Genomic DNA, 19,025 nt, shown 5'->3' with positions numbered 1-19,025 from the left:
GACCCCCCAGCGACTGTGCCTGTCTTAGGTTGTTCCTCCCTTGAGGAATCTTACCCGTCTCTGGCTAACCAGTCATCTTCCGGGGCCACACAGGGAAATGTTAAGTTGGTAAGTGAGAGAGAAGCCTTATTGTTTGAAATGGTTAGCTTTTTATTTCTTTGCATATTTATGCCCTGTGGCTTCTATGCCCAGCATTTGTCTTGAGGTATCTTTACCACTTGGAGGAGTTATGATACTCGGTAAATTTGATATGAGGCACGAATTCTATTTAAGAATTCGTTGTAATTAGGAAGGAAGAAGAAAAGCTATAGAAGTAGCAGGCGGGAGAAAACATGGGAAGATTGATTATTTCTTTGACATATCTTCTTGTAGAGTAACTTCAGCATGTATATATTTTAAGCTACTACTTAAATTGCGCACACACATTAACATAATAGGAGTATAGTTACATAACCAAAGCATACCTGTAATTACCAGCCATCTCCAGTGAAACCAAGAAAACCAGTTAGGCACCCTAGGCATTTGTGAAAACTTATCAATGATATGATGGTTATTATCTAACTGAATTTGAATAGTTTGAGAAAAATCAGACAAATTAAAACAACCCATTCCTGGGCACTGTTCACATCCCATATGTTCTTTTAACAGTAAATAGTCTGTAGTTGTAAGATTTTGGAGCGCTACAATTTGCACTTCTCCTAATTCTTGGTTGAGTTCCAACAGTATAGATCCAGTCAAATTTGTTGTTTTACTGTATGCACAGGCCAGCTTAGATATCTCCTTCATTCCCATGGCAAGTCCAGGAGCTGGTGGGATGAGTGCATCTACAGCTGTAGCAGTGCGTGGATCTTTGTTGGGGTTTTTTGATGATCATCTTCTGGCATGAGTCTTCCCGAGAGTGCTGATGTTGGAAGTTCTCTTTCATATCGTTTCTTAGTTCATTTTCGGGGTAGCCAAATTAGGCTTTGATCCTCTGTATAAACACAAACAGACCCTTTGCCTACACTTTTATATGTCCTTTATATTATTGTGTAGAACTCATTAGAGGTCACCACATAGGAACTGCATTTTTTTTTTTTTTTAATCATTAATCTACACTTACATGACGAATACTTACGAATACTTTGTTTACTAGGCTCTCCCCTATACCAGGTCCCCCCTATATACTCCTTTACAGTCACTGTCCATCAGCGTAGCAACCTGTTGTAGAATCACTACTTGTCTTCTCTGTGTTGTACAGCCCTCCCCTTTCTCCCACCCCGCTATGGATGCTAATCTTAATACCCCCCTACTTCTCCCCCCCTTATCCCTCCCTACCCACCCATCCTCCCCAGTCCCTTTCCCTTTGGTACCTGTTAGTCCATTCTTGAGTTCTGTGATTCTGCTGCTGTTTTGTTCCTTCAGTTTTTCCTTTGTTCTTATATTCCACAGATGAGTGAAATCATTTGGTATTTCTCTTTCTCTGCTTGGCTTGTTTCACTGAGCAAAATACCCTCCAGCTCCATCCATGTTGCTGCAAATGGTTGGATTTGCCCTTTTCTTATGGCTGAGTAGTATTCCATTGTGTATATGTACCACATCTTCTTTATCCATTCATCTATCGATGGACATTTAGGTTGCTTCCAATTCTTGGCTATTGTAAATAGTGCTGCGATAAACATAGGGGTGCACTGATCTTTCTCATACTTGATTGCTGCATTCTTAGGGTAAATTCCTAGGAGTGCAATTCCTGGGTCAAATGGTAAGTCTGTTTTGAGCATTTTGATGTACCTCCATACTGCTTTCCACAATGGTTGAACAAGTTTACATTCCCACCAGCAGTGTAGGAGGGTTCCCCTTTCTCCACAGCCTCGCCAACATTTGTTGTTGTTTGTCTTTTGGATGGCAGCCATCCTTACTGGTGTGAGGTGATACCTCATTGTAGTTTTAATTTGCATTTCTCTGATAATTAGCGATGTGGAGCATCTTTTCATGTGTCTGTTGGCCATCTGTATTTCTTTTTTGGAGAACCGTCTGTTCAGTTCCTTTGCCCATTTTTTAATTGGGTTATTTGTTTTTTGTTTGTTGAGGCGTGTGAGCTCTTTATATATTCTGGACGTCAAGCCTTTATCGGATGTGTCATTTTCAAAGATATTCTCCCATACTGTAGGGTTTCTTTTTGTTCTATTGATGGTGTCTTTTGCTGTACAGAAGCTTTTCAGCTTAATATAGTCCCACTTGTTCATTTTTGCTGTTGTTTTCCTTGCCCGGGGAGATATGTTCAAGAAGAGGTCACTCATGTTTATGTCTAAGAGGTTTGTGCCTATGTTTTCTTCCAAGAGTTTAATGGTTTCATGACTTACATTCAGGTCTTTGATCCATTTTGAGTTTACTTTTGTATATGGGGTTAGACGATGGTCCAGTTTCATTCTCCTACATGTAGCTGTCCAGTTTTGCCAGCACCATCTGTTGAAGAGACTGTCATTTCGCCATTGTATGTCCATGGCTCCTTTATCAAATATTAATTGACCATATATGTCTGAGTTAATGTCTGGATTCTCTAGTCTGTTCCATTGGTCTGTGGCTCTGTTCTTGTGCCAGTACCAAATTGTCTTGATTACTATGGCTTTATAATAGAGCTTGAAGTTGGGGAGTGAGATCCCCCCTACTTTATTCTTCTTTCTCAGGATTGCTTTGGCTATTCGGGGTCTTTGGTGGTTCCATATGAATTTTTGAATTATTTGATCCAGTTCATTGAAGAATGTTGCTGGTAGTTTCATAGGGATTGCATCAAATCTGTATATTGCTTTGGGCAGGATGGCCATTTTGACGATATTAATTCTTCCTAGCCATGAGCATGGGATGCGTTTCCATCTGTTAGTGTCCCCTTTAATTTCTTTTAAGAGTGACTTGTAGTTTTCAGAATATAAGTCTTTCACTTCTTTGGTTAGGTTTATTCCTAGGTATTTTATTTTTTTTGATGCAATTGTGAATGGAGTTGTTTTCCTGATTTCTCTTTCTGTTGGTTCATTGTTGGTATATAGGAAAGCCACAGATTTCTGTGTGTTGATTTTGTATCCTGCAACTTTGCTGTATTCCGATATCAGTTCTAGTAGTTCTGGGGTGGAGTCTTTAGGGTTTTTTATGTACAGTATCATGTCATCTGCAAATAGTGACAGTTTGACTTCTTCTTTGCCAATCTGGATTCCTTGTATTTTTTTGTTTTGTCTGATTGCCGTGGCTAGGACCTCTAGTACAATGTTAAATAACAGTGGGGAGAGTGGACATCCCTGTCTAGTTCCCGATCTCAGCGGAAATGCTTTCAGCTTCTCGCTATTCAATATAATGTTGGCTGTGGGTTTTTCATAGATGGCCTTTATTATGTTGAGGTACTTGCCCTCTATTCCCATTTTGCTGAGAGTTTTTATCATGAATGGATGTTGAACTTTGTCAAATGCTTTTTCAGCATCTATGGAGATGATCATGTGGTTTTTGTCTTTCTTTTTGTTGATGTGGTGGATGATATTGATGGACTTTCGAATGTTGTGCCATCCTTGCATCCCTGGGATGAATCCCACTTGGTCATGGTGTACGATGGTTTTGATGTATTTTTGAATTCGGTTTGCTAAAATTTTGTTGAGTATTTTTGCGTCTACGTTCATCAGGGATATTGGTCTATAGTTTTCTTTTTTGGTGGTGTCTTTGCCTGGTTTTGGTATTAGGGTGATGTTAGCTTCATAGAATGAGTTTGGGAGTATCCCCTCCTCTTCTATTTCTTGGAAAACTTTAAGGAGAATGGGTATTATGTCTTCCCTGTATGTCTGATAAAATTCCGAGGTAAATCCATCTGGCCCGGGGGTTTTGTTCTTTGGTAGTTTTTTGATTACCGCTTCAATTTCGTTGCTGGTAATTGGTCTGTTTAGATTTTCTGTTTCTTTTTGGGTCAGTCTTGGAAGGTTGTATTTTTCTAGGAAGTTGTCCATTTCTCCTAGGTTTCCCAGCTTGTTAGCATATAGGTTTTCATAGTAGTCTCTAATAATTCTTTGTATTTCTGTGGGATCTGTTGTGATTTTTCCTTTCTCATTTCTGATACTGTTGATTTGTGTTGACTCTCTTTTCCTCTTAATAAGTCTGGCTAGAGGCTTATCTATTTTGTTTATTTTCTCGAAGAACCAGCTCTTGGTTTCATTGATTTTTGCTATTGTTTTATTCTTCTCAATTTTATTTATTTCTTCTCTGATCTTTATTATGTCCCTCCTTCTGCTGACCTTAGGCCTCATTTGTTCTTCTTTTTCCAATTTTGATAGTTGTGACATTAGACCATTCATTTGGGATTGCTCTTCCTTTTTTAAATATGCTTGGAGTGCTATATACTTTCCTCTTAAGACTGCTTTTGCTGCGTCCCACAGAAGTTGGGGCTTAGTGTTGTTGTTGTCATTTGTTTCCATATATTGCTGGATCTCCATTTTGATTTGGTCATTGATCCATTGATTATTTAGGAGCGTGTTGTTTAGCCTCCATGTGTTTGTGAGCCTTTTTGCTTTCTTTGAACAGTTTATTTCTAGTTTAATGCCTTTGTGGTCTGAAAAGTTGGTTGGTAGGATTTCAATCTTTTGGAATTTACTGAGGCTCTTTTTGTGTCCTAGTATGTGGTCTATTCTGGAGAATGTTCCATGTGCACTTGAGAAGAACGTGTATCCTGTTGCTTTTGGATGTAGAGTTCTGTAGATGTCTATTAGGTCCATCTGTTCTAGTGTGTTGTTCAGTGCCTCTGTGTCCTTACTTATTTTCTGTCTGGTGGATCTGTCCTTTGGAGTGAGTGGTGTGTTGAAGTCTCCTAGAATGAATGCATTGCATTCTATTTCCTCCTTTAGTTCTGTTAATATTTGTTTCAGGTATGTTGGTGCTCCTGTATTGGGTGCATATATATTTATAATGGTTATATCCTCTTGATGGACTGAGCCCTTTATCATTATGTAATGTCCTTCTTTGTCTTTTTTTACTTTCTTTATTTTGAAGTCTGTTTTGTCTGATACCAGAATTGCAACACCTGCTTTCTTCTCTCTGTTGTTTGCTTGAAATATCTTTTTCCATCCCTTGACTTTAAGTCTGTGCGCGTCTTTGGGTTTGAGGTGAGTCTCTTGTAAGCAGCATATGGATGGATCTTGCTTTTTTATCCATTCTATTACTCTGTGTCTTTTGATTGGTGCATTCAGTCCATTTACATTTAGGGTGATTATTGAAAGGTATGAATTTATTGCCATTGCAGGCTTTAAGTTTGTGGTTACCAAAGGTTTAGGGTTAGCTTCTTTACTGTCTTACTGTCTAACTTAACTCGCTTGTTGAGCTATTATAAACACAATCTGATGATTCTTTATTTCTCTCCCTTCTTATTCCTCCTCCTCCCTTCTTCATATGTTGGGTGTTTTGTTGTGTGCTCTTTTTAGGAGTGCTCCCATCTAGAGCAGTCCCTGTAGGATGCCCTGTAGAGGTGGTTTGTGGGAGGCAAATTCCCTCAACTTTTGCTTGTCTGGGAATTGTTTAATCCCTCCTTCATATTTAAATGATATTCGTGCTGGATACAGTAGTCTTGGTTCGAGGCCCTTCTGTTTCATTGCATTAAGTATATCATGCCATTCTCTTCTGGCCTGTAGGGTTTCTGTTGAGAAGTCTGATGATAGCCTGATGGGTTTTCCTTTGTAGGTAACCTTTTTTTTCTCTCTGGCTGCTTGTAATACTTTGTCCTTGTCTTTGATCTTTGCCATTTTAATTATTATGTGTCTTGGTGTTGCCCTCCTTGGATCCCTTGTCATGGGAGTTCTGTGTACCTCTGTGGTCTGAGAGGCCATTTCTTCCCCTAGTTTGGGGAAATTTTCAGCAATTATTTCTTCAAAGACATTTTCTATCCCCTTTTCTCTCTCTACTTCTTCTGGAATGCCTATGATTCTTAAATTATTTCTTTTATATTGATCACTCAGCTCTCTTAAAATTCTTTCATTCCTGGAGATCCTTTTATCTCTCTCTGCATCAGCTTCTCTGCGTTCCTGTTCTCTGTTTTCTAGTCCATTAATGGTCTCTTGCATCTCGTCCATTCTGTTTTGAAGTCCTTCCAGAGCTTGTTTTATTTCTGAATTCTCCTTCCTTAGTTCTTGCATATTTCTCTGCAAGTCCATCAGCATGGTTATGACTTTTGTTTTGAATTCTTTTTCAGGTAGACTGGCTAAATCTATCTCCCCAGATTCCTTCTCAGGGGAAGATGTAGCAGATGCCGAAGCTGTCTGGGTTAGTCTTGTCTGAATCATATTTTTTTGCCTTTTCATGTTGACAGGTGCTATTGACTGTCAGCTGGGAGGGCCAAAATTTTCACTTACTACTGGCCTTTCTTTACTGGGGCAACTGCGACCCCTAGTGGCTTGTGTTGGGTAATTGCGTGTAGAGTGGGTCTTTGTGTCTTGCCTGGCCGGAAGGGAGAAATTTCCCTTTCTGTGGGCGGAATTTGTCTCAGGCTGCTTCTCTGCTTTCGCAGCGCCCGGTGGGGTGATGGATGGGGGGGCTGCTTGACTGTTTGCCTCCGTGAGGGGTCTCAGAGCTGTTGCCCAGGGGGTTAGTGCACCCGGTTTTCCCTGTAATTTCCAGCTGCTGTACTGTGACCTGGGTTGTTTCCGTCAAGCTGTTAAGTCCCTGTCCCTTTAAGACTTTCAAAAAAGCCCCCGCTTTTCTTTGTCACAGGGGCATCAGCTTCAGCACCCGCTCTGAGGTCTACCCCCTGTTCTCCCAGTATCCAGGGCCCCCTGGGCATATACTGTGTCTGCGCTCTGGCCCGGATGGCTGGGGCTGGGTGTTCGGCAGTCCTGGGCTCCGTCTCCCTCCCGCTCTGCCTATTGTTCTCCCGCCGGGAGCTGGGGGGAGGGGCGCTCGCGTCCCGCAGGGCCGGGGCTTGTATCTTACCCCCTTCGCGAGGCGCTGGGTTCTCGCTGGTGTAGCTGCAGTCTGGCCACTGTCCTGCGTCTTCTGGTCTCTCTTTTAGGGCTAGTTGTGTTTGTTGTATTTTCAAAAGTATATATGTTTTTGGGAGGAGATTCCCACTGTCCTACTCACGCCGCCATGTTGGCTCCGCCCTCTATTTTTAATATCTTAATGATTCTGTGAGATGGTTTAAATAACATAACTAGAGATGTTATGTCATAAGAAGCTCATTCCTGATTAGTCACCTAATCTGGTTTGAGGTGTTGAATTACTTGGCTGCTCTCTTTTTTGGTAGAAAATGGGTAAAATTCTGCTTGTGCTGCCTCCTGTATAGCAGGCCCTCCTCCTCCCTGGTGTCATGTTTGTTTTCCATGCTCTCAGTTACCTGCAGTCAATTGCGGTCTGGAAGCAGATGATCCTCTTTCTGATTTACCATCAGAAGGTGAATAGTAACTTAATGCAACATCACAATGCCTACATCATTCACCTCACTTCATTTTACTGTCTACACAGGGAAACATCTTACCCATGTTACCTAGACCCTGCTTCCCGCCTATGGTGTCTGTAGAGCTGTGGAAGCAGTGGGCTGAGGACAGATGGAGGAGATGATGTAATAAAAATGTGCTTGTTTTTGTTCCATTAAGGAAAATATAGTGGATGTATATTTTCACCCATACTGTAGGATGCCTTTTTGTTCTACTGATTGTGCCCTTTGCTGTACAGAAGATTTTTAGTTTGATGTAATCCCACTTGTTCATTTTTGTTTTTGTTTCCCTTGCCCAAGCAGATATGTTTATGAAAAAGTTTCTCATGTTTATATTCAAGAGATGTTTGCCTATGTTATCTTCTAAGAGTTTTAAGGTTTCATGACTTATATTCAGATCTTTGATCCATTTTGAGTTTACTTTTGTATATGGACTTAGACAATAATCCAGTTTCATTCTCTTACATGTGGCTGTCCAGTTTTGCCAACACCAGCTGTTGAAGAGGCTGTCATTTCCCCATTGTATGTCCATGGCTCCTTTATCATGTATTAATTGGCCATATATGTGTGGGTTTATATCTGGGCTCTCTGTTCTATTCCATTGATCTATGGGTCTGTTCTTGTGCCAGTACCAAATTGTCTTGATTATTGTGGCTTTGTAGTAGAGCTTGAAGTTGGGGAGCATAATCCCTCCAGCTTTATTCTTCCTTCTCTGCATTTCTTTGGCTATTCAGGGTCTTTTGTAGTTCCATATGAATTTTAGAACTGTTTGCTCTAGTTCATTGAAGAATGCTGTTGGTATTTTGATAGGGATTGCATTGAATCTGTAGATTGCTTTAGGCAGGTTGGCCATTTTGTGAATATTAATTCTTCCTACCCAAGAGCATGGGATATATTTCCATTTACTAGTGTCCTCTTTAATTTCTCTCAAGAGTGTCTTGTAGGTCTTTCACTTCCTTGGTTAGGTTTATTCCTAGGTATTTTATTCTTTTTTGATGCTATTGTGAATGAATTGTTTTCCTGATTTCACTTTCTATTAGTTCATTGTTAGTGTATAGGAAAGCCACAGATTTGTGTGTATTAGTTTTGTATCCCGCAACTTTGCTGAATTCCGATATTCTAGTAGTTTCGGAGTGGATTCTTTAGGGTTTTTTATGTACAATATCATGTCATCTGCAAACAGTGACAGTTTGACTTCTTCCTTACCAATCTGGATGCTTTATTTCTTTGTGTTGTCTGATTGCTGTGGCTAGGACCTCCAGTATTATGTTGAATAAAAGTGGAGAGAGTGGGCATCTTTGTCTTGTTCCCGATCTTAGAGGCAAAGTTTTCAGCTTTTCACTGTTAAGTATGATGTTGGTTGTGGGTTTGTCATTTATGGCCTTTATTATGTTGAGGTACTTGCCCTCTATACCCATTTTCTTGAGAGTTTTTATCGTGAATGGGTGTTGAATTTTGTCAAATGCTTTTTCAGCATTTATGGAGATGATCATGTGAATTTTGTCCTTTTTAATGTAGTGGATGATGTTGATGGATTTTCGAATGTTGTACCATCCTTGCATCCCTGGGATGTATACCACTTGATCATGATGTATGATCCTCTTGATGTATTTTTGAATTTGGTTAGCTGATATTTTGCCGAGTGTTTTGTGTCTGTGTTCATCAGGGATATTGGTCTGTAGTTTTCTTTTTTTGTGGTGTTTTTGCCAGGTTTTGGTATTAGAGTGATGCTGCCTTCATAGAATAAGTTTGGAAGTATTCCCTCCTATTCTATTTTTTGGAAAATTTTAAGGAGAAGTGGTATTAGGTCTTCTTTAAAAGTTTGATAAAATTCAGTGATGAAGTCATCTGGTCTGGGAGTTTTGTTCTTGGGTAGTTTTTTGGATGTGTATTTTCACTGTTAAAAAGACCTCTTTTCTGTGTACATAAAATTTAGCTGTGGAGGCTTTCCATATTTCTTCTGTAAACTATGACCAAAAAAATGTATTGCAGAGTGAAAATTTTTACCTTTGGGCAGATTTTTCTGAGATTTTAGTTTTCTTTTAACATGAACCCTAAAGTTACCTGCATATGGATTTTCCCTTCTTAGATATGAGAATAATGAGAGAGAGAGAGAGAGAGAGAGAGAGAGAGAGAGATTGAGATTGAGTGTGGTGTGTGTGTGTGTTGGTTTAGGGGGAGATATGGGGGGAAGGAGTGGCTATAAATACATGTGTATTATAATGGTTTTGGAGTCTGATGAGGTATAGATGTAATGGGGTTATTGGCCCAGAAATGGCCTCATAGTTTGGTTACTATGTTCTAGGGTCTTAATGCTCAGTTTTATATTGGTGGAAATTCAGTTGTCTTAATAAGCCCAGGGCCAAGGCTGACTCCTACCAAAAAGAAAATAAAAATAAAATACAAACCACAAGGCCAATTTAAAAGTATTTGTTAAGTCTTTTACTTTTCTAGTGCTTTCTTTCCTGGGCAATTTCTTGAGAAATCACAAATATCTGGGAAGTCTTTAGGATTATGGATCATGGAATGAGAGCCAAAGAAGGTAAAAGAACGTAAGGGTTATTCCGTCCTGGCTGTGATGGAGCCTAAGGATCTAGCTCTCTCTGTCCCATAGCTTGTACACTCTGTGGTGACCAAGTCCAGAGTCAAGACCAAACCTGACAGTTTTTGTCTTGGTCTTCCTTTGGCAGCATCTGATAGACATGAGAAGATGCCTGTACTTTTGAGTTCCATTTTGTGCAGATCATTCCCCTTCTGTTAATACATTTGTTTCCAGGGTTGATTTGTTCAGTTGATTGTATTTAAACTTAATTATCACTCTGGTGAAGTTTTGTTTACTTAAAAACATACCTGGATCTCTTGATTATTTTGTTCTTCCCCAAACTTCTTTGTGAACAATTAACCCAGTGCTATTTTAAGGTAGCTTTCATAGATCTCAGTCCAGATGGTTTTCTTTAGTTTCAAATTTTGTTATCTTGAGGTCATCCCAATATTATTTTTGGCTTTCCTTTTAATTCCTGGCCATGTATGAAATAATGACAATTAATAAAATGATGTCTGATATTTTAGAATTCTTCCTTGACTCTGTTCTATTCTTACGTTGTTCTTTTTCTTTTCAAACTTCCCTTATAAATTCATGTCCCCGGATCCATATGTCTACTCCGTACTTTTCTTAAAAAAAAATCTCTGCTTGGGTGTCCCTTATCCAGTGTAAGTTCAACATGTCCAAAGTGGAACTTGTCTGCTCTTTCTCAGACTTTTATGAGAAAAGTTAGTTAGCAAGCCAGAATGTTGGTGTTTCTTATTTTGTCTTATAGTGCTTAGTACTTTTTTCCTTGTCTCTTTATTCCCTCCTATCTTACCGCCGTAGCACAGGGCTTTTAATTTTTTCCATCTATTTTTATCTATTTATCTATCTTATTTTTATCTGTCTCATTTTTCATCTATGTAGCCACCCACACATCCATCCATCTATCCATGTGTCTTACCTGTCTTGTCTTTGTCACGTGACTGGTGTCCTTTTCTGCATCTTCCCCTCCATTCTAGCTCCCTTTCAGTTTATTTTCCATATTGTGCATAGTTGGCTTTCAAAAATAAAAAAATGTAATTTTTTTTCCCCAGCCAATGTCATCTGAATAACTTCATGATAATATTCAAACTCCTTAGTTCAGCACAGGAGAGTTTTTACATCTACGTCTAACCTCCTGTTTTCGCACTACTTCACGTGCACATTCTGCCCTAACCATAACAGAATCCTCTCATGCCATATGCTTAAGCATGTGCATTTTTATCTGAATATTTTTGCCTGTAGTCTATGTGCTATTTCTTTTCCACCAAACCTGGCTAATTCCTGTTTATACTTTAAAACTCAGTGAATGTCATTAACAGTGGGATGGTTTCACTGCACTGCTTATAAACCAGTCCATTCTGATTTATAGCCACCTCTATCTTCACATACTACTTTGTACACCCCTGGGGTCACACTGATAGTACTGTGTGGTGATTTGCATGGCTATCTCCCATGAAATGCTAGTCTCTCCAGCCTCACTCATGTCTGGATTTTTAGTGTCTTTCTTTTGCTCCATAGGAGGCACCTAGTGAATGTTGAACAAATAAATTGCTGTGCTGGAGTGTAGGTGGCACAAGACACTCACACCTGCCGTTTGACTCCAGTTCACATGAGAACAGGGATTTCCTTTAAAGATGTGTTCATCATGCGGAGAGAGGGTTGTTTTGTTTTTTGTTACTTCTGTATTCAGTGGGGTTTTGTGCTTTAGGTTTCTGTGCTGATCCCTCTCTTGGAGAATGGAGAGCTATTGATTCCTGGCCAAGGTGACTGTCTGAAAGTGGCTCCTGGATTTCAGTTCTTTGCAACCAGGAGGTATGTTCTTTCTTCCCACTGTGGAGCCTCTTCCTAATAAGTCAGCACTCTAGAGTGCTGAGTACCAAGGTCTGGTAATAGAGCTCATTGGGCCCACTTTAAGCAAGGTTACTTATGACTGATCACAGATCACACGTACTCATTCTGGACTATTTCAATTGGAGATAATTTAGAAAATATAAGCTATTTTTTCTCACTTAAAAATTACTTATCAGTTTTAAGAAACTTGTTCTCATTTTTAAAAATAATGAGGTGAGACTGTTATCAGATAGCTCTGACACTGTCAGGTCGAGTCCTGACACTTACACTTTTTACCTTTGTGTATGTACCTTGCTTACCTGATTATATTGGAGCTAATAATACCTACTTTACAGCTTGTAGCTGTAAAGATGAGATGAAATGATTTCCACATAATAAGTGTCTAATTGATGGCTAGATGTGGTGATGGTGATGATTATGACATGCAGATTTGAAACAGTTAAAAAATTGAATATTGGTGCAGCTACTGTGGAAAGCAGTGTGGAGGTGTCTCAGAAAACTAAAACTAGAAATAATGTATGACCCAGTAATTTAACTTTTAGGAATTTACCTGAGGAAAACAAAATCCCTAATTTTGAAAAGATATGTGCACCCCTATGTTTATTGCTGCACTATTTACAATAGCCAAGATATGGAAGCAACCTAAGTGTTCATCAATAGATGAATGGCTAAAGAAGATGTGGTACTTATATACAATGGAATATTATTCAGCCATAAAAAAGAAAAACCCTGCCATTTGTGACAACATGGGTGGACCTAGAGGGTATTATGTTCAGTGAAATAAGCCAGATGGAGAAAGACAAATACCATGTGATTTCACTTACTTGTGAACTACAAAAACAAAACAAAACAAAACAAACAAAATAGCAGTAGACTCATTGACACTGAGAAGTGACTGGTGGTTACCATGGTGGAGGGGTTGGGGTAGGTGGGTGGGAGGGTGAAAGGGATAAAGGAGCACAAAAATTCTCAATCATAATGTAAGTTGGTCACAGGGACAGTAGTACAGCATGGAGAGTATAGCCAGTGATTCTAGATAATAACAGCACTAGTTGGGGTGGGGATTTAATAATGTGGGTAACTGCTGAACCACTGTGTTATGTACTTGAAACTGATACAAGATTATATATCAACTATACTTCAATTAAAAAAACATGAATATAAGCATCAACAAAGGACTAAAAGCTAAACAAACTTAGTGTATGTCCCTGTCTACATTTTTTAATACCATGAAAGCAGTGGTCTATTTCTTACTACTAGTCTATTCCTGTACAGTTTCTCCAACATCTTAAAATACCTGAGTGAAACTAATGTTGCATTATGTTTAGTGATTACATTAGTGTTTACTGTACCCCAGTGAACCTCCACTCCCTGGTGGAGTACAGAGCTAACCTTATGGTTCTCAAGGAACACCTTGGTAGGTCCTTATTAATTTTGAGAAGCCCTGATTCTTTTTACAGAAACTACGAAGTTCTTTCCTGCTGGGTACATTTCCCAGAAAGTATTGGGACATCATAGAAAGCTACCATTCAAACTTGAGTGCAGGTTCTTGGCTCTATTATTTATAGTCATAGTTGAATGAGCAAGGGGCATACTTTCCTTCTCCTTATGCCTTAGAAGAAAAGAAGAGCACAGTCCTCTCAGGGTAGTTGCTGTGAGGATGGAATTAAATGGCTTTTAATTAAAGTGGTAAGCATGTGACTTGCCCAGAGTATGTGTTTAATGAATATTGCTTCTCTTCTAGAAATTTAGCTTTTGGTAGTAAGCAGTGGACTTATTTTTAATGGCCTTGGATTTTGTTCTCTCTTTCCTCAAGTTATGCCTTAAGGGAAAGAAACATATTGAGTTCAAAATATCCAATAGAATCATTTGCAGTGATTTGAAAATAACTTGGTTAAAACTCTATTACTTCCCCTTAGGAAAAGAGTCAAACTTGGGTCAACTGGCAGCATTTCATTTGTCATCTGCCCTTCAGGCTCAGCATAGTGGTATCTGACCCCGGAAGGGATTGTGAGTGTATTCATATAGGAGATCATATCTAGCAGGGGATAACCAGGAGCGTAATTCAAGATTAACATTGGGAATTTTGTATGACTCTTTTATTTTGAAATACAGACTTTTGAGCTGTGGAGGAAATTGGTATCGGCCACTAAATAGTCATGCTACTCTGCTAGACAAGTACTGGACAAAAATTCACCTGGATAACTTGGATAAGACAGAACTGAATGAGGTATGTTGTTATTATAAAGAAGTATTGATGCTTTTTTTTTAACTTTTTGTTATTAAAGCTCCAGACTTACATGTAAATAAATAGAGGAAATAATGTAATAAGTCACCAACCTATTATCGTTAACCTATTTTTAACAGTTAATATACTAACATTTTAATATATTGACTTCACCTACTATTTTTCATTTGCTAATATATTTGAAAGTAAACATTAGCACTTCATGCCTAAATACTTCCATGCATCTCTAAAAATCTTAGGGCTTTTTCACATATAACCACAATGACATCGTTATGCCTGATAAAATAAATAGTAATTCCTCAGTACCATCTAATTCTCAGATCATATTTAAGTTTCCCCCATTGTCCCCAAAGGATCTTTCTTACTAAGTTGATCTCTAACTAACATCTTTCACACTCAACACTTTAATGCACATTTCGATCTGGGTATTAAGGAAAATTGAGAGTAATTGTTTTACAGATTTCATACATTCATTCACTTTGTAGTGTTGCTGATTATCCTCGATCATTAAGAGGTATTACTCACTTTTCACTGCTAACTTCCCAACACCCCTTTTGTCTACCTCCTCACTTGGAAAGCTCCCCATTTCCCAGAGCTTCACCTTGGAGATTAGCAAATAAAGCATCAACAGGGATTATTCAGGCACAGAAGGGGTGCTTTGCTAGTTCTTGGGGGTAAGTTTTAGATAAATAAGCGGCATAACACAACATTTTCACATATTTTATCCAGCCTTTTGGTTTTTTTTTGGCAGAGGGGTTCTCAGGATATCTAGTTCACTTATTAGAGGAAAAAGCTTGATCATGTAATCCCTAAGAAGCCTTGTCTTGCCAGTGTGATTTTAGGACTCTGCAACCTATTTTGCAGTTGTGAGTATATCTCACTCTAGTTCGCAGTTGTGAATTCCTGTGTCCGTCTTCCCCATCTTGCCTCCTTCAGCTGTAAGCTCCTCAGGTACCTTACTCACCCCTGTGCCGCCAGCATCTCCTTAGTCCCTGGCACCCTGTGAACATTTGTTAAATTGCTCTGCCATAATGCAGTGCTTCCTTTTGGAGTGGTAGATGTTTAAATGTCTAGTTTTCAGACTTGCTAGTATGTTCTTTAAAGGGAAGGCTACAGTTCACATTTAGGCATGATTTATTGGGGATTGAGAGGATGAGAACACTTGACAGCTACCCTTTCCTTACTGTGTTCTGTATTTGAAGTAAAGGCCAAAGCTCATCTTTCTGTCCCTGACATGAACAGCAGTGAGTCATCTTGCTGACAGGAAATGCAGCGGAAGCATTCACCCCCTCACTTAAATGACTCATGGCATATTTAGATAGTTGAATTTGAGATGCACACTTGTTATTTTTAAGCTTCTGGACTTACTAATAACTTAATACTCTCCTGATTCAATGCCTGGGGGCTAAAACCCTTGTTTTAAAATAATCTATGCTGACCTCATGGAGAACACGTGGAACTGCATTTCTGCTGTTGACAGCCCCAGTCATTTTAAGCTTAAATTGTCTTCTGACTTCCTGCTCAAATACCAGAGCACACTTTAAAAAATGAGCTATTTATGCAGTGCTAGTTTCATAGCTATTAAGTACCAGGAGCTCTATGCCTGGCAGTTTCTCATACCTTGTCTGCCCTGTACACCTTGATTATGTCCTAATGTCTTATGCACTGGTGTCTTAGATGGCTTGTTTTCTCTGCTGGCAGTGCCCACTCATAGCCACCAGTGACCTTTGCCAAGTGCATCTTCCGCTCCATAAAACTTTCCTGGGTTTCCCAAGCAGGGCTGACCACATTGTCCTTTGTGCTGCAAGCTTGATTTACTTGTATATCTGCTGCTTATACCAGACAGAGTTTCTTGAGTATGGACTCCTTTCCTTATTTTGTTTCCTTATCCCTGGAATAGTGCCTGATACTAAGTAGATTCTTAATAAATGCTTATTAAAGGACTGACACTCCAGAATACATACCAATTGATAATAGAGCCAAAGCATGTTCAATTAGTTTATTAAGTGATAACTATTTTTTACATATGCTGTAATAGCAAAATATTTTTGGCTGAGGTAGGGAATGACTTGGTGGTGGGTATATATAAATCATCTGTTTAGAACTTTTTTTTTCATGTAACTGAGTTCTTACTAAAATTTTAAACTTGATAGTTTTTTCTAAGTAAAAATAGTGTTCTTTTACCCTGATCATAAATAAACATGCTCATATAATAGAATTACTAGGCAGTGAAAGGGAACGAACTATTAATATATGCAGTGATGCCTGGATGAATCTCAAAAAATGCTGAGTAAGACATCTAAACTATACACTACATCCTATGATTCCACGCATGACAGACTTGAAAGCAGAGCCATATGGATCTGCATGAGAGGCATCATTCTCAGAGGTGAGGTGTAGGGAAAGGGATGGATTATAACAGGGACCTGAGGGAACTTTTTGTTTTGGGGGATGGAAATAGCCTATATTTTGTTTGTGGTGACAAGGTTATAAATATATATGACCAATTTTGTAAATATTCCTTCATACACAAAAATGTGTATTCTGTGTTTGAAAGATCCACATGTATATCCATTAAACTGAATTTGTTTACTTTATTATTCTCTTACATTGTCCATAATTTTTATTCTTAAGTACATGTTTTGAATATTTGTTATAAAATCCTCCAGTAAAAAAGATGTGAAGAAATAAAATCCATAAGATCTACCATTTGAGATAATACCTTTAAAAGGTTTTATGGTTTTTTATCTTCACAAATATGTGCACATTACATATTTAATATATACAAAATATGTGGATATTTCATATACAGATTGGAATCACAATATGCTTATTTCCAGGCTAACTTAAATCTGTTGGATGGTATTATTTCTGATAAAGCACACCTGAAATATATTGTGGGTTAAGTTGCAGATCACTATAGTAAAGTGAGTATCACAGTAAAGCTAGTCAAATTAAGTTTTTGGCTCCCAACACATATAAAACTTATGTTTATAGTATACTTTAGTCTCTTAAGTGTGCAATACCATTATGTTGAGATAAAGAATGTACATACCTTAATTTAAAATATTTTATTGCTAATAAAAGATGCTGACCATCATCTGACTCTTCAGTGAACTATAGTCTTTTTACTGGTGGTTATCTCCCTGTTGATGGCTGCTGACTGATCAGGGTGGTGGCTGCTGAAGGTTGGGGTGACTGTCAGGTTCTTCAAATAAGAACAATGAAATTTGTTGAATCTGTTGATTCTCCCTTTTGTAACAATTTATCTGTATGATGCTGTTTGATAGCATTTTATCCACAGTAAAACTTATCTCAAAATTGAAGTCAATCCTCTCAAAGCATGCTGCTGCTCCATCAATAGTTTATATAATCTAATAGGCTGATCTGTTGTTGTCATTTCAACAATCTTCACAGCATCTTCACCAGGAGTAGATTGGATCTCAAGGAAGTTCTTTCTTTGTTAGTCCATAAGAAGCAACTCATCTGGTTCAATTTCCATCATGGGATTTGCAGCAATTTAGTCACATCTTCAGGCTCCACTTGTCATTCTATCTAGTTCTCTTGCTATTTCAACCACATCTGCAGTTACTTCCTTCAGTGAAGTCTTGAACCCCTCCAAGTCATCCATGAGGGTTGGAATACACTTCTTCCAAATTCCTGTTAATATTGGTATTTTGACTTCTTCCCATGAATCAAAAAAATTCTTAAAGGCTTCTAGAATGGTGAATCTTTTCCAGAAGATTTTCAGTTTAGACTTTGCCCAGATCCATCAGATGTATCACATCTATGGCAGCCTATGAAATATATTTCTCAATAAGACTTGAAAGTCAAAACAACTTGATTGACATTTAGAGATTAAAGATGGTGGAATAAGAAGGGAAGACAGAAACCTCCCAAAAACACATAAAAGAGGAAAATACAGCAAATGCAGCAAATCTGAAAATGACCTGAAGACCACAGAACAGACCACCTACACCGGCGAAGGAAGATACGACCACACATGAAAGGGTGAGGCGGCAAAGCTGAGATTGAGTGGAACCCAAGCCCTCCTCCCAACCCAGCCTACATATGGGAGAAAGAGGAATGGAGCAGGGAGAGGATAAGAGCCCAGGAACTCTGCACACCTGGCTCTGGAGATCTCCAGGAGCATGAGCCCAGATCACACTGGGTTCTGGTGATTATCGGGGCTGGACACCAGATGCAGGTGTAACACTCAGGGACGCTGAGACTCCAGCCAGTGTGGAGGACAGGTACGCTCTGCCAGTCCTGAGACCCAGAGCAGAGATGGCAGGTTGAAAGACTTGTGAGCAGTGGGAGGGGTGGGTACCAGAGGGGATGAGGGTTGGACGCAACTCTTTTCTCAGGAGAAAGGGCAGGTGGAGGACACCTCCCCAGTCTTCCTCGACCCAACAGATTGGGAAATCTTGGGATCCCCAGACACTCCATCCTCCTTGCTGGCAACGCAGCCCCGAGGATCCTCCCTGTGCACGCTCCCGAGAGACAACCCACTTGGTCCAGTGGCAGCAACAGAATTGCTGCTGGCAGAGGGAGACTGTCCCAGCTTGCTTGGTTCCATTCCAGCCCAACCAGAGAGGTGCCTGGAGGAGCAGACCCAAGACGTCCTTTCTCCCTGTGTGTGTCCAAACCCAGTGCTGTGCATCTGGATAGGGCACATTGGTTTGCCCACCCCATTAACCCAGCAGCCCTGCCATTGCTGTAGGCCAGGCAGAGGGCAGCCCTGCCCAAAGTGAGCTGAGCAGAGATTCCTGAGCTGATAGCAAAGGCAGCAGCTTAAACAAACTTCCCACCCGGACTCAGGATCACTACAAATGCCAGACAGAGAGATGATCCTGCTCTTGGCATGCCAACAGCTAGGGCCCCCAAAATAGAACCAGGCACTAGAGAGTAAAGAGTCTTGAGCCTCT

General features: G+C 39.5%; 1 protein-coding gene across 3 annotated transcripts in view; it reads left to right on the top strand.

The window, feature by feature from the left end:
• Positions 1-19,025, top strand: part of MDN1 (midasin AAA ATPase 1) — a 180,192-nt gene that overhangs the window by 21,686 nt on the left and 139,481 nt on the right. For all 3 annotated transcript variants that reach the window (XM_036882440.2, XM_036882434.2, XM_036882449.2), the window contains exons 8-9: positions 11,707-11,810; positions 13,965-14,079. In XM_036882440.2, coding sequence (XP_036738335.2) covers positions 11,707-11,810; positions 13,965-14,079 — 219 coding nt within the window. The remainder of the gene's footprint in view (positions 1-11,706; positions 11,811-13,964; positions 14,080-19,025) is intronic.

This window comes from Manis pentadactyla, chromosome 12 (genome assembly GCF_030020395.1).
Source record: "Manis pentadactyla isolate mManPen7 chromosome 12, mManPen7.hap1, whole genome shotgun sequence".
Classification (NCBI taxonomy): Eukaryota; Metazoa; Chordata; class Mammalia; order Pholidota; family Manidae; genus Manis; species Manis pentadactyla.
This window is presented reverse-complemented; position numbering and strand designations above follow the sequence as displayed.